General features: G+C 46.6%; 1 protein-coding gene across 4 annotated transcripts; it reads left to right on the forward strand.

Moving 5' to 3' along the window:
* The first annotated feature begins 4138 nt into the window (after positions 1–4138).
* On the forward strand, positions 4139–15627 carry IGFBP3 (insulin like growth factor binding protein 3). Of its 4 annotated transcripts, NM_001132642.1 has the most exon segments (6): positions 5998–6065; positions 9862–10049; positions 10595–10714; positions 12318–12458; positions 13427–14909; positions 15515–15627. In NM_001132642.1, coding segments are annotated over 2 exon segments (228 nt in total). In that variant the 5' UTR covers positions 5998–6065; positions 9862–10049; positions 10595–10612; the 3' UTR covers positions 12444–12458; positions 13427–14909; positions 15515–15627.
* The last annotated feature ends 479 nt before the right edge of the window (positions 15628–16106 follow it).

The following is a 16106-nucleotide window of genomic DNA, read 5'->3' on the forward strand; positions in this document are numbered from 1 at the left end:
TATAATAAAGCTATCATAATGAAAACTGTAACCGTGGCATAAAAACAGATGGCATAATAAATAGATCAGAACAGGGTAGAATGGAATGGAATGGAACGGAACGGAACGGAACGGAACGGAACGGAACAGAACGGAACAGAACAAAATAGAATAGAATAGAATAGAATAGAATAGAATAGAATAGAATAGAATAGAATACCAAAAGCATGATTCATAAAAGAAAAAAATGACAAATTGCACCATATCAAAATTAAAATCTTCACTTTTCAAAGGCCTCATTAAAAACTGAAATGACCAGCCACAGAATAGGAGAAAATATTTGTAATTTACATGTCAAGTAAAGAAGGACTTATATCCAAGATGTACAAAGCATTCTCAAAATTCAATAAGAAAACAAATGTCTTAATTTTTTAAGTGGGCAAAAATTTTAACAGACATTTCACCAAAGAAAATATACAGGTAAAAAAATTAGCACATGACAGCTGCTCAACATTCTTTGTCATGAGGCCAGTAACAAATTAAAACCAAGATGAGATGCCACTACCCATCTAATAGAATGGATAAAATTAATAACACTGTCCATATCAAGTATTGCCAAGAATGTGGGAGAACTGGAACCTGATATACTGCAGATGAGGATGTAAAATGGTACAATACACTTTGAACATTTTTGAAAACACCAAACACACACACACACACACACACAACACATATTTCAAATAAAGCATATATATATGCTTTTTATTTATATATTAAAAAATCCAGACATTCCACCAGCAGGTATTTACCCAAGAGAATTGAAAGCATACATCCATGTAGAGATTTCCACAAAAATATTCAAGAGATTTCTACCCAAATATTCATAGCAGCTTATTTCTGTTTAATAGCCACAAAAAAATGAAAACAACCCAAATGTCCATTAACAGATGAATGGATAACACACCGTGATATATCCATCCAATAGAATTCAACTCAATAAAAAGGAATGACCTATTTACACATGCCACAATAGGGATGAATCTCAAAATAATTATGCTGAGTAAAAGAAACCAGGAGAAAAAAAGTAGATGCCATATTATCTCACTTACATAAAATTCTGGAAAATACAAACTAATCTAGTGTGACAGAAAGGACATCAGCGGCTTCCAGGAGATAAGAATGGAGAAAAGGAGGGCTCAAGATTACGAAAGGTCAAGAAGTTTTTGAGGATGATGGAAAGGTTCATTTGTATGTTAGCGATTTCCTAAATGTATACATATGTCAAAACCTATCAAATCATACACTTCCAATCTGTGTAGTGTATTGTATGTTAATTATACATCAATGAAAAAGAAAAATCTATCTCTCTGTCTATCAAACTGGAGAGGCACCATGGAATCTGTGGATTATGATCTAGGAAATCCAGCAAAAAGGGTCTGCCTCCGTCTCTCCATCTCCAGTGAAAGGGATAGCAGGACTCTCAGGACTCTTCTAGCTATGATAGAAGAGCTACTGGGAATCTTCTCCTTTCTACCTGGCCTTGCAAACCTGGAAAAGGAGCTTGAAGTGGCACCAAAGATGCCCTTGGGTAAAGACACAGGATTGACACTGGTGCCAGGGACAAACCAGCTGAATGAAAAGTGCTCCTAAAATCTTTCCTGACCCCTTTTAAGACCTCACTGGGCAGGCAAAGACCATATTAGACTCTTGGCCAGTTTGAAGACTGTATATCATGCCCACAGGTAGACTCAATTGTTAGCATGCTGACATTTGAACTAAGGAGACAAGGTATGTGGGCTGTGTGCTAGGACCCATTTGAGAATAAAACTTCTAATTTAAGATTGTTCAGGTGGCTATGTGAACACAAGGATGAACTTTAGTTTCCCATACACCAGGCAACACTGTGTCTAAGAGTTCATCCTTCCATCAGTGCTGTAAGATAGGTACTAGTGCCCTTACCTGGTCCTAGAATTGAGTTGCAGAACTTGCCCAATGTCAGAAAGCTATTGAGAGGAGAACTGAGCAAGCAGTTAAGAATAAACTCTAGTTTACTGTGATCAAAGTCCCCAGTCTCTCTCATTGTTCTGAAGTTTCAACCTTGAAGAAAAGTTGGATGTTAGACAGAGTCAGGAATTGCCTCTGTTTGAATGACCAGGAGACAGAGAGGTAGCTCTCATCATGTAAATGACTAACTGTGTAGGCAAGGGTGTGGGTGCCCACATGTAGAAGGTAGCACTATTGTGAGAGAAGGCCATGACAGGAGTGTCATTGTCCTGAGCAGAAACCTCCCTTCCATGGGATGGGCTCCCAATGTCCAGGCCCCTTCTCTGGAGCATCTATCTCCAGATTGTCTGACAACACGGGACAGCACTAACTCTGAGGAGCCCCTGTTTCTGGACCATGGATTTCCAGTGCCACAGGTACCACTGTCCCAATCCAGTACATCCAGTTACCTTCTCTTCTCTTCCAAATCTCAGAATTATGCCTTCCACAGGTCACATGCACGATGCCAACACCATCCCCTCTGAGCCCTCCCCCTCATCCCTCCAGGCACACAGAATGACTCTCTGCAGATGCCCATATTTTCTTCTTGCCTGCCTCTCTCAGCTGGACTCTCCCACATTGTTTAAAACTCAATTCAAATGCCATCACCTCTCAGAAGTTTTTCCTGACCACACGGACAGGTTTGCCATCCCTCCAGCAGGGTTATAAATGCACCCGGTGAACCTCTCTGTTTTCTCTGCTGTCACACTGCCTACCACTGTCTGGACTCTGGTGAGTCACTCCAGCCAGCCTGTGAAACCCTGCAGCTGGCACATGGAGGTGCTTAGTAATCATTCATGGACTAAGTGGACAGATGAATTCTTAATGATGTTATTTGTGAGTAAAAGTCATTTGCAGTGTTGTTAGCCACCGTGATGTTGGCAGTTGATGGTCCCCAATGCATCCCCAAGCCCAGTATACGTAATTCCGGGAGGCTCACCCAGCAGGCAATCTGATGGAGAGAAAATTAGGTTTCCTGTCCCCACCAATACTTCCCCTAAAGGGAAAAAAAACCTGAAGCTTGAAGGGTGAGAGCCACTGAGTCCTAGCAACTGGGTCCCCAACATTGCTTGCCTTTAGAAGTTTGGCTCTTTCTGTTCCAAGTCTATTGGTGGTCAGTAAGCCTGATAGCCACACCCCAGAGGACACTGAGAAACAGTAGTGCTGTCAGAAGGAGAGAGACCCTAGGGTGGCTTCTCCAGCCGGGGTCTGAGCAGAAGAAAAGCAAGGGAGCCAGTATCACGCAGCGACAAGGTGCCCTTTAGCAGCAGGAGTGGGCTCAAAGAAATGAGTGGTTTAGGTCACCTGGTGAAAATAACGAGGCTGACCAAAGGAAACACTAATTATAATCAGGTCAGCTGGACTCCGTTAGTAAAAAGAGATCTATGCAGCCTCCTGACCTCTATTCGAATGGTTATTCGCTACTTTTGCAATGATTAGCAATTGTATGCCAAACACCTTCACAGGGGGTAAAACATCTTTCTCACTAAACACTAGTTTATGTTAAAAACTACAAACACCAGATGAATTGGAAGTTTAACAGAATTAACGAGCATGTCACAAAATTAAGTTTTATCCAGTCCAAATCCTTCCTGCAACAATTATGTTCCGGGAGGGGCAGGGAGCTTGCAGTTATCAAATAAAACTGGCTAAATAACAAAACACAATTCTCCCCGTGTCACGGCCTCAAATTTACTCTGCTGTTGCAAGATGTCATGATAAAGGTGATGGCAATCTATATAAAACATTGTTATTGGAATAGCCTTTGAAAGTTGAAGTGTGACTTAGTCTTTACGTGTGTCCCGTGGTCCCTGAGGCCGGGCTGGACGCCTGGCGCTTTGGCGCCCCCTAACCATTCGGCACTGAACAAGTTTCTCCAACTGCAATGCGAGGAGAAAAAAAAGAACCAAGAATAAAACATATTTTTTTAATCCTTTCCAAAAAGACATTCTTTCTGATCTTCCCCTGTCCACTCTTCAGACGATAAAGCTGAATAAGAAGTGCTACACTAACCAGTGGTCAGTCCAGGCTCTGCTGCAACATTGCACTAACCAGAACTGCAGACCTAGGACCTCAAGAATTGCATTTGATGCCGAACCCAGCTCTAATTTCAGAGTCAAGGTCTCTGCGAGTATTTAAGGAACGGATGTAAACCTGGGGGATTCGTTTTGTTTCCTTCAATTTTCCAATAAAATCAGAGATCCTGTTCTTGGGTGTCAACGCAGATACTAGAAGGAGGTGATACAAGAGAAAGGAAACAGCAAGCGACGATTATGGCACGGTTTCCTGTAAACAAGGTTGAGTGTAGCCACAGCCTGCGCACTGTGGGAGAAGAGCTCATAAGAAAATGACGGTGCTGGGCCTTCGTCACCCCCGGGCCCTCCATTGTTCTTGTCTTTGGTCTCTTTTTATTTGTAGAGGTCCAATTATTTATTTATTTAGTACAAGAGGGAACGAAATTGATCTTTCCATTCTAAAAGGAGAGTATATATGTATAAAAGGAAGATGTATAGATATGGGGAAAGAGGTGGACGGGGGGAAAAGGAGAGAGGACGAAAGAGAAAGGGAGGGAGAGGGACAAGGAGAGACACTGGGCGAGAGATCGATTAGGAGAGACAGAAATGATGAATGAAGATTAACTTCACCCAAGGCTTCGTGCTGGAGGGGAATGGAGGAGCTCCTGATTTGCTATTACTACCCCAAACTGCAAAGGGCTCCTTCAAGTCACCTATCCACCTCCTAAGGCAAGCGTCCAATTTCAACACCGTTCAGGAAAGTCTCCTCCCGCGGAGGTCTCACCGCTTCCCACTCCACCCCCACAAACTCTTGGAAAAGCGCCTTGAAAAATTTAATCCTCAATCCAATCCTGGACCACCAGCGTCCTCTGTTGGTCACCGAAGGGAGGGGGTGCGCAGACAAAACTGAAGAAGCTCGAGTGCCAGAGAAGGCCGACAGGAGTTACAGCGATCTCAGCTCGCAATTGCGCCCCTGAACTTTACTGAAAAGTGTTTAGATTGCAGAGATAAGCGAGAATCCCAACGCATCAAAGAGGATACACTAATACAAAGTCGCCTTCAAAAAATGACAATGAAAATTGCCTATGAAAGGACTATTTGGTTAATTACGTTTCAGCAGTGCCCAGTTTATTGTCTTTATTATTCTTTTGTCGTGGGTGTAAACTCTATTTGAAAACACAATCAGGGAGACTACCCAAGACAAGAAGAACAGTTGTCATTTAAAATATTTGAAAAGCGCTGCCTTAAGGACGCATTCGCTTGCCGGTCCACTCTCAATTGGGGACTTGCGGTGTAGCAACACGTGTGAGTCTTCTTGCGTTGAGAAGAAAGCCTGGAAAGGGGCGAAGGCCCCGGGCGCATCTTCAGATGCAATACGTGTTTGTGGGCCCCTGGGGATGTAAACAGCCCAGCGGGTGTAAATTAAACCCCGCAGTGCCTTGGCTCCCTGAGACCCAAATGTAAGTCAGAAATGTCCCAAGACTGCCCCTGCCAACGGAATTAAATTTTAGAAAGCTCCACGAGGTACACACGAGTGCGGAGCGGTGCATGCCAGTTTCCCCGACACCGGCTCGCCGCAGGGAGACCTCACCCCGAGAGCGGAGGGGGAAGGGCGGCGGGGTCAAGGAGATCGGGGGTGCTGAGTTGGCCAAGAGTGACTGGGGTGACCGGGGGTGCTGAGGTGGCCTGGAGTGCCGGGGTGGTCGGGCACATCTTGGTTCTTGTAGAAGACAAGGTGACCCGGGCTCCGGGCGTGCGCACGAGGAGCAGGTGCCCGGGCGAGTCGCGAGCTGCACGCCCCCGAGCTCGGCCCCGGCTGCTCAGGGCGAGGCACGCGCCCCCGCAGCCGTGCCTGCGCCGACCCGCCCCCCTCCCAACCCCCACTCCTGGGCGCGCCGTTCCGGGGCGTGTCCTGGGCCACCCCGGCTTCTATATAGCGGCCAGCGCGCCCGGGCCGCCCAGATGCGAGCGCTGCGGCTGGGCGCTAAGGATCAGCCGCTTCCTGCCTGGATTCCACAGCTTCGCGCCGCGTACTGTCGCCCCATCCCTGCGCGCCCAGCCTGCCAAGCAGCGTGCCCCGGTTGCGGGCGTCATGCAGCGGGCGCGACCCACGCTCTGGGCCGCAGCGCTGACTGTGCTGGTGCTGCTCCGCGGGCTGCCGGTGGCGCTGGCTGGCGCGAGCTCGGCAGGCTTGGGTCCCGTGGTGCGCTGCGAGCCGTGCGACGCGCGTGCACTGGCCCAGTGCGCGCCTCCGCCCGCCGTCTGCGCCGAGCTGGTGCGCGAGCCGGGCTGCGGCTGCTGCCTGACGTGCGCACTGAGCGAGGGCCAGCCGTGCGGCATCTACACCGAGCGCTGTGGCTCCGGCCTTCGCTGCCAGCCGTCGCCCGACGAGGCGCGCCCGCTGCAGGCGCTGCTGGACGGCCGCGGGCTCTGCGTCAACGCTAGTGCCGTCAGCCGCCTGCGCGCCTACCTGCTGCCAGCGCCGCCAGCTCCAGGTGAGCCGCCCGCGCCAGGTGCGCTGCGTGCAGCACCCGGCGCAGTGGCGCCGAAGGGCCTGGGGGTTGCTGGGTGCCGCTGCGGGAGACTCCGGTTTTCTTCCCACTGGAGATAATATGTGGGGAAACTGAAGGCGCTCAGGGAAAGGTGAAGGCGCTCGGCGGAGGGACCCTCCCCAGCCGGCCCTCTACTTGCTCGATTCTCTAAGTACAGAGTACTTGTAAATTGCAAAGCGCTTTCAGTGAAAATGGGTTAAAGGTTTCCAGAGCTGAGGGGAGCGGTACCAATGTTTAGCTGTTGGAAAGATCCTGGACACAGGAGATTCTCCTCGCCCCGCACGGGGGTGTACACGGACTGCAATCCCAGGGATGCTTGGGGATGGGGGATATAGGAGGATTTGGACCAAGGAAGGTGGACAGGCAAGTTGTAGGAAATAGTACCTCTCTTTTAAAATACTGACTTCGCACAGCCTTTTGGTTTGCAAAGCAATGTCTAGTCCCGGTGTGTCCAAAAACAAGTAAAGTGGATTCGGGTTTTGATATCTTCTGCGGTTGGAAAACCTGAAGCTGAAAAAGAAGTAACTTCTTGAGGTTACCCAGAGGCCGCAACAGAGTGTAGGTTTGAACTCCGCGTGCCACTTTCAGTACCATACCATTCTTACAACTCGGGCCACCCCTGCACCTGTGCCGACCTCAAACAAACTTCCAGGTGCGTGGTGGGTGCGGGCAATGTGTACTAAGTCAATTTCAATGACACGGAAGGGAGTTGGAATCAGTCCTAGGGCTGTCTCCCTTAATCTGAAATGGGGGGGAATGAGATGTTGTTAAGGGGAGCCCCAGAAGAGGAAAAATGCAAACATTTGGCAGAGTTACCCTCTTGGCTTAGCCACTATCAGTATCAGGCAGGCAGCGACTCTGGTAAGGGCATCACATTGTTCCCTTAAAAAAAGGAGCGAGGGTTGTTTAAATGGATTTGGCAGCTGTTCTTCTTTCAAGCATTCTTAGCCAGCCTCACTTAGTTATATGAGAAATAAAGTTCCTGCCTTGCACAGCTGAAGGCTGGGAGAATTCTCCCCATCCTAATTCCCCCAACTCCCCAACGATCACGTTGGACAGATGTCACTGGGCAGGCCCCCACCTAGGGCTAGCAGGATGAACAGTCCCTTTATAATTTATGTAGCTGTAGAGTTCCATGCCCGGGTGAAGTTATTTTCTGGCTAGGCAAGGCTGGCTCTGCTCACCCCTGAAAAACGCTGGATTCATGGAAAGGCAAAATGCCTGAAACATACACTGGCTCTGGTCAGCTGTTAAAGCTGCTGGAGGCATTTGTCTTTCTGGGCAAAGTTATGTCATTTGCCAAGTGTTGTACATTATTGTGCATTTTGGGGTTTTCAGAAAGTGATCTTAGAAATACTGATACACATTGTCATTGTTAGGCTTTAGCAATCGTTATGATTACCACCTTAGTAGCTCTGTAGTATAGGTTGATGTGAGTTATAAGACTATAAAAAGATCTAAGTGACTTCTAGAATCCATTTGACAAAAAAAGGTAAATTTATGACAGTCAAAAGTCACAATTATCCGTTGCTTAAATGGAACTGTTTTGTCTTCATGCCCTAGTCTGCACCCCAGGCATTAAGAAGAAACCAAGGAAATTTAAGAAATTACTCAAGGTTCTTAGAAAAGAAGTATAAATACATTTATTTACATGTTCTTAGAATATTTACATTCTTAGTATCTCTTTTATCTCAGTATTTCCTTGAAAAAGAAAGCAAGCTAAGATTAAAAGAAATTGAAACCAAATCCTCGCAGGTAGGGACCTCTGTGAGGCTCTGGGCTGGACCCTGGGAATGTGTACTTCCCAAGGTATGAAACCCCTTGGCGTACTTTACAGCAGGACCTCAGTGAGCTGTTTGGCAGGTGAGGAAACTAAGACCCAGAGAGGAGAGGGACTTTCCTAAGGCCCTGGTGCGTGACCTGCCAGTAGCTACTTCCAGGGCAGAGCAGAGCATCTGCAGCCAAATCATTGCAGCCCCTGGTAGCTTTCTAGAATAGATTGTGGACCAGATGGGCCACCTGAGCTCCCTGCTAGGGTTACACATTATAGCCCTGTTTGTTGTAGTAGAGAAATTTCATGACTCTCAATTGTGGACTTAAGCCGAAGCCTCCAGACCTTGGCATGGTCCACAGGCCCTGGGAGCATGGGCTCTGAATGTAGCCTTTGATCCCCATAGGGGTCTTACGGCCCCTCCAAGTTCATTCTGAAGAAGGAATGGAGTGGGAATCCTGGCTGCAGATCCAGTCTTGAATTTAGTCATATACTTAAAATTCCAATTCAACTGTTAACATTCCAGCATCCATTTTAAGCATCAGACTTTCTTCATTTAGCACTTTTTATTATAAAAGGGAGATCTGCTGGAGGGGGATTTCTCCTACCCCACCCCCACCCAGGGAAGGAAAAGCTCTTTGGCACTTAGAAGTCTGAGCTGTGAGTGGGACTTTGGCATTGTCTGCATCCATGTGCTCCTGTGCTCACCGGGGGTGAAGAGGACTCACTTAGGCAGGCACCAGCAAGATGCACAGTGTCTGTGTAGACCTTGAGTTTTAGAGATGTAACGGGGACCTAGAAAACAAGCCACCAACATGCTTGCATGATTCTGAGCCCCTGAGGCAAAACACTTTGCAGGTAATAATTCAGTTTTCCCATCTGAGCTGGACACCAAGCTCTTATAAGCCTGTTTACCCGGTAGCATTGAGGACGGTACTGGTCAACCGTGGAATTCCCATAAGGGCTTGTTACAACTCAGACTGCTGCTGCCACTCCAGCGTTTCCAGAGTGGAGAATGTGGATTTCTTCCAAGTCCCCGGGCTGCCGCTGCTCCCACGGGTGGGAGGACCACACTTGGAGTTGACTGCAAAATTTCTGAGCGGGCGCTGCAGCAGCCTCCCGTGGCTCGGGTCTGCCCCCTGCCGGTGGAAGATGAAGCATACTGCCTTCACCTTCTACTGAGGGGCACTTAAGCATTTGTGTCCCTTCTTTAGTTGCAGCTACTTAGGAAGAGCACCTGTCAGATTGACTTTCAGACAGATAACTTCTTGAGGTAGAGCAACCACCATGTAGTGAGTAGTATTATGGAATAATACTTCGTCGAGGTATTTAAAAAAAAAACTTACTTGGATTGTCAACTAATATTGTCATTTACATGTGACCTGGTTGCAACATTAAGATTTTTAAAAGACTGTGATAGATGTTGATGACTCTCATGTGTTTGTCTCTCGGGCGTTTTAAGGAAATGCTAGTGAGTCGGAGGAAGACCGCAGCGCCGGCAGTGTGGAGAGCCCGTCCGTCTCCAGCACGCACCGGGTGTCTGATCCCAAGTTCCACCCCCTCCATTCAAAGATAATCATCATCAAGAAAGGGCATGCTAAAGACAGCCAGCGCTACAAAGTTGACTACGAGTCTCAGAGCACAGATACCCAGAACTTCTCCTCCGAGTCCAAGCGGGAGACAGAATATGTGAGAGCTTTTCCTCTTGTTAAAGGAGGAGGGCAAGACCTGCCAAGCCTGGGTACTCAGAGCCTCTTGAGGGCAATTCTTACTCAACAAACCCCAGCGTCTGGCTGATGGGTGGGCAACCCCTAGCCCCTCTGTGCCCTACCTCTCTCCTCTCCTTACATAAAGAATATTGACCCTTTTGGAGAATCTTATGAGAATCAAGCTGAAATAACACTCTTAAAAGCATATGGGATGTCATAAAGACCTCTGCAGATAATGAAAAATATTCTCATAAAGATAGTTTTATTTACTTCATCCTCTATGCTTGTTGACCTGCTATTGGTTCCATACCAGCTTCTGTGCCTTACTCTGGGAAGAGCAAAAGGGAGACAGAGAGTGATGGTTAGCTTATTCGAGGGACTTTCATGCTACATCAGACATAAGGTATCTGAGGAGCAAATTACAGGTCCCACTTTTGGTAGTTGTGCAGCATCATAAGATTTTTAAAGCACACATTCTAGAGTAATAACCGTGACTCTGTTGCTCTGGTCCTTCCTGATCCCCAGGGTCCCTGCCGTAGAGAAATGGAAGACACATTGAATCACCTGAAGTTCCTCAACGTGCTGAGTCCCAGGGGTGTACACATTCCCAACTGTGACAAGAAGGGATTTTATAAGAAAAAGCAGGTAAGTGAGGTCCTCGGTGTGTTTTCTTCCTCTTCTGGTTCTGTTGACACAGAGGAGAAACCCACCTCACCAGCCCCAGGCTCTTCTGGCCATAGCTCTAACTCTGAGCCTGTGCAGCACCAGTGCCCAGGACTTGGTGCCAGTCTCAGGAGGTGAGACTAAGGGCTGCTTTGACTTGTTGTTCTGAGTGCTGCTATACTGGCCATAATCCTCAACCCTAGTGCCTTTCCACCACCCATTTCCCACTCCTGCCCTTTCAGTGGTTCACCCACAGGGCGGACAAGATGCTGCCCAGGGGCACCCTTTATAAACTGCAAGTGGACATGTTGACACATTTGTTAATGCTGCATCAGGGAGTGATATTTCAAACAACTATTATAGTCAGTTTCCAAGAAGTGTGACATGAGGTCATACCACAAAAAGCTTACCCTGAAATCCCACAATCGTCCCCTTTCCTACTGATGCCTTCTTGATAGTGAGCAGGTTGCAGTATTAAGATTTCGAAAAGGCTGTTGCTAGATGTTGATGACTCCTGTGTCTCTGTCTCCCTTGGGCTTTTCAAGGAAGTGCTAGTGAGTGGGGGAAAGACTGCAGCACGGCCAGCTTGGAGAGCCCAGCCATCCCCAGCACACACCAGGTGTCTGTCTTGTCATGGAGGGGATGGAACTTGAAATCAGACACTCGGTCCATGCTGGGGACGGCCAGGCGCTCCAAACTGGCCATGTTGTGGTCTTCTCCGACTCACTGGCATTTCCCTAGAGAGCCCAAGTGAGAAGAAGGCATGAGAGTCATCAACATCAAACAACAGTCTTTTCAAAATCTTTATATTGCAACATAGTCCCATTCCTGGAGAAGGAATGGAGTGAGAATCCTGGCTACACATCAGCCCCAAATGTAGTCATATGCCTAAAATCCCAATTAAACAACCTGAAAATGATCAAACAAATTTAAGATGTAGTAATATTAAGCTGTAATAAATATGCTTCTATAGACTTTGCGTTATGTGATGGCACTATTTCAATTGGCTTTCTAATTGGACAATTGATACTATGCTATCTACAGAATTGGCCTTCGGAGACCTAAGTGAGCCACAGTGGCCTCAGGGTGACCATATACTAGGATTCATAGTAGTGGCCACAGTCAGAAAGCCTAAGCTTTCCTCCATTGCCATTGCTTATTTATACCCACATTTTCTATCAAAGTCATATTCATTCAACAAAGTCATACTGAGAAGGTGTCATGTGAGGCTGGGTGTGGGCTCCAAAGGCACAGCTGTGATTTTCCCAGGCAGCGGGGATGTTCTCAGTCCCGCATTTGGCAGAGAAGTCGGCAGGTCCGAGAGGTTCTACAAGGGCTGGTGTCCACCTTACACTCCTAGAAACACAAAACTGCCCCCACCCCCGCTTTCTTGGAGCAGGAAGTTACACCCACACGCATGCACAGGGGCACACTCAGCGGGCCTAGGCATGCGTGGCTCTTATGTTGCCTTAGCTGAAATTTCTGTTGTGCTTTCTCAGCTGGCAAACCATCATGGGCCCTGGCCACCGACCTGACACCAGACCCAGGGGCATTCACTTCTCTGTCTTCTGTTTCTCTCCCACAGTGTCGCCCTTCCAAAGGCAGGAAGCGGGGCTTCTGCTGGTGTGTGGATAAGTACGGGCAGCCTCTCCCAGGCTACACCACCAAGGGGAAGGAGGACGTGCACTGCTACAGCATGCAGAGCAAGTAGACGCCTGCTGCAAGGGTGAGCACTCAGGAGGGGCAGCCTGGGGCTCCAGGGCCTCACTGTCCTTGGACCAGCCTCAGGGGCTGGGCGTGGCCACCGGCCCTTCCCCAGGCTTACAGACCCAGGAGCTGCAGCTCAGGGCCAGAAAGAGCAAAGCAAATAGGACAGAGCCCTCAGAAGGGTGCAGGGAGAGGGAGACCCCATCAACCCAACCAAACAAGTGTGGGGAAGGAGGCTGGCCAGTGCGCCTCAGGGACACTCTGCTTTATTTCAGATACCTCACAGCACCTAAGCTATCATTCATCCACACACAAAGTGAAGATTTTCAAAGTTAGGCTTTACCCGTGAGGTCTGGAGGTCCATTTATCTTCACAGGGAAACGGTTTTAATCCTCAAGAAGCTGCTAAAGATACGTGTTTCTAAATTAAAGATGTGAATGTGAGACAGCTGAAATAGCTGTTGGGAGAGCATCAGTCTGAAGATGCAGCTTTTTTTTTCTGTAAAATATATAATGAATATTCTGTTAGTCTGTGGCTAATATAATTTTAATAAAGTTAATTTAAATCTGATAGAAAAATGAAATTTTAAATGATAATTTTAGAGAATGCTATTATATCCAGTATTCTTTTTTCTTTTAATAAATGAGGGAACTATTGGGGGAAAAGAATAAATACATTTTCTTTCATTTTATTAAGACAAATTTAGGAAGCAGAAGAAATTTGCATGTTTAGTTATGAGGGTTTCTTTTTTCCTTACAAGTTGGAAAAAATAATTTTAATTTGAGGGTAACTCTTTGACAATGAACACTGTGAGCAGCATCTGGTACTCGTTGCTTTGTTTAAAAACATGGGTTGAGACCCCAGCCCTGCACTTGCAGGCCTAGTGCCATTAGCCTGCAGGCTGTGCTGGATATCTCAGGGCAAGAGTCGAGCCCTTTTGATTTTGGGGGGATTATTTCAATATATTTCTTTTTCTTTTTGTTTTAGTTAATGTGGAGCTCAAATATGCCTTATTTTGCACAAAAGACTGCCAAGGACATGACCAGCAGCTGGCTACAGCCTCAATTTATATTTCTGTTTGTGGTGAACTGATATTTTTTTAAACCAAAGTTTAGAAAGAGGTTTTTGAAATGCCTATGGTTTCTTCGAATGGTAAACTTGAGCATCTTTTCACTTTCCAGTAGTCAGCAAAAAGCAGTTTGAATTTTCTTGTCGCTTCCTATCAAAATATTCAGAGACTCGAGCACAGCACCCAGACTTCATGCCCCCGTGGAATGCTCACCACATATTGGTCGAAGCGGCCGACCACTGACTTTGTGACTTAGGCGGCTGTGTTGCCTATGTAGAGAACACGCTTCACCCCCACTCCCTGTACAGTGCACACAGGCTTTATCGAGAATAGGAAAACCTTTAAACCCCGGTCATCCGGACATCCCGACGCATGCTCCTGGAGCTCACAGCCTTCTGTGGTGTCATTTTTGAAACAAGGGCCTGGGTCCCTCAACCAAGAAGAATGTTTATGTCTTCAAGTGACCTGTACTGCTTGGGGACTATTGGAGAAAATAAGGTGGAGCCCTACTTGTTTAAAAAATATGTATCTAAGAATGTTCTAGGGCACTCTGGGCACCTATAAAGGCAGGTATTTCGGGCCCTCCTCTTCAGGAATCTTCCTGAAGACATGGCCCAGTTGAAGGCCCAGGATGGCTTTTGCTGCGGCCCCATGGGGTAGGAGGGACAGAGAGACAGGGAGAGTCAGCCTCCACATTCAGAGGCATCACAAGTAATGGCACAATTCTTTGGATGACTGCAGAAAATGGTGTTTTGTAGTTCAGCAACTCAAGACGAAGCTTATTTCTGAGGATAAGCTCTTTAAAGGCAAAGCTTTATTTTCATCTCTCATCTTTTGTCCTCCTTAGCACAATGTAAAAAAGAATAGTAATATCAGAACAGGAAGGAGGAATGGCTTGCTGGGGAGCCCATCCAGGACACTGGGAGCACATAGAGATTCACCCATGTTTGTTGAACTTAGAGTCATTCTCATGCTTTTCTTTATAATTCACACATATATGCAGAGAAGATATGTTCTTGTTAACATTGTATACAACATAGCCCCAAATATAATAAGATCTATACTAGATAATCCTAGATGAAATGTTAGAGATGCTATATGATACAACTGTGGCCATGACTGAGGAAAGGAGCTCATGCCCAGAGACTGGGCTGCTCTCCCGGAGGCCAAACCCAAGAAGGTCTGGCAAAGTCAGGCTCAGGGAGACTCTGCCCTACTGCAGCCCTCGGTGTGGACACACGCTGCATAGAGCTCTCCTTGAAAACAGAGGGGTCTCAAGACATTCTGCCTACCTATTAGCTTTTCTTTATTTTTTTAATTTTTTGGGGGGGAAAAGTATTTTTGAGAAGTTTGTCTTGCAATGTATTTATAAATAGTAAATAAAGTTTTTACCATTAAAAAATCTCTTTCCTGTCAGTGTGGCGATTCCTCAGGGATCTAGAACTAGAAATTCCATTCGACCCAGCCATCCCATTACTGGGTATATACCCAAAGGACTATAAATCATGCTGCTATAAAGACACATGCACACGTGTGTTTATTGCCGCATTATTCACAATAGCAAAGACTTGGAACCAACCCAAATGTCCAACAATGATAGACTGGATTAAGAAAATGTGGCACATATACACCATGGAATACTATGCAGCCATAAAAAATGATGAGTTCATGTCCTTTGTAGGGACATGGATGAAATTGGAAATCATCATTCTCAGTAAACTATCGCAAGAACAAAAAACCAAACACCACATATTCTCACTCATAGGTGGGAATTGAACAATGAGAACACATGGACACAGGAAGGGGAACATCACACTTCGGGGACTGTTGTGGGGTCGGGGGAGGGGGGAGGGATAGCATTGGGAGATATACCTAATGCTAGATGATGAGTTAGTGGGTGCAGCGCACCAGCATGGCACATGTATACATATGTAACTTACCTGCACATTGCGTACATGTACCATAAAACCTAAAGTATAATAATAATAATAATGATAAAAGAAAAAAAACTCTTTCCTTTTGTTATTGACCATCTCTGGGCTTTGTATCACTAATTATTTTATTATTTTATTATATAATAATTATTTTATTGTAATAAAATAATCCTGAAAGGGGAAAATATTTTAGCTGTAGTGGAAAACTGCATAAGCACAAACGTTCCCCTGCTTTCCCTTTTAGCAAAAGGACCCAAGTCAGTTTCCATGGCTTTGTGGGATGCCTATGGAGGCATTGGGTCATATCTGCAAGATGGTCCAATTCTAGGAGGTTGTGTTGTTGGGACAGTCTGTGGCCCAGGTTTGATCAGGTCAGCAATGTGTACCTATGTGACTGGTCCTTGCCTTTTTTGGGTTGTGTCCTGTATTGTCCCATCTAACACTAGCAGCCGTCCACAGACAAGCAGGGAAGGACCAGAACAGACACTCAGCAATTCAGTCTTGTGTCCTTTACCGCTTTGTCCCCTTCCCATCTCCAAGCAGAGAGTGGCCCTTCTCTGCTCCAAGCAGAAGGGGTTCTGGGATCTAAGTCCCCTATCTGCAGCCTTGGAACAATTGTTACTTGTCAAAGCCACTTTGGACAAAACACTGAGCCTGTGGCTTC

The sequence above is a fragment of the Pongo abelii genome, chromosome 6 (genome assembly GCF_028885655.2).
Source record: "Pongo abelii isolate AG06213 chromosome 6, NHGRI_mPonAbe1-v2.0_pri, whole genome shotgun sequence".
NCBI lineage: Eukaryota > Metazoa > Chordata > Mammalia > Primates > Hominidae > Pongo > Pongo abelii.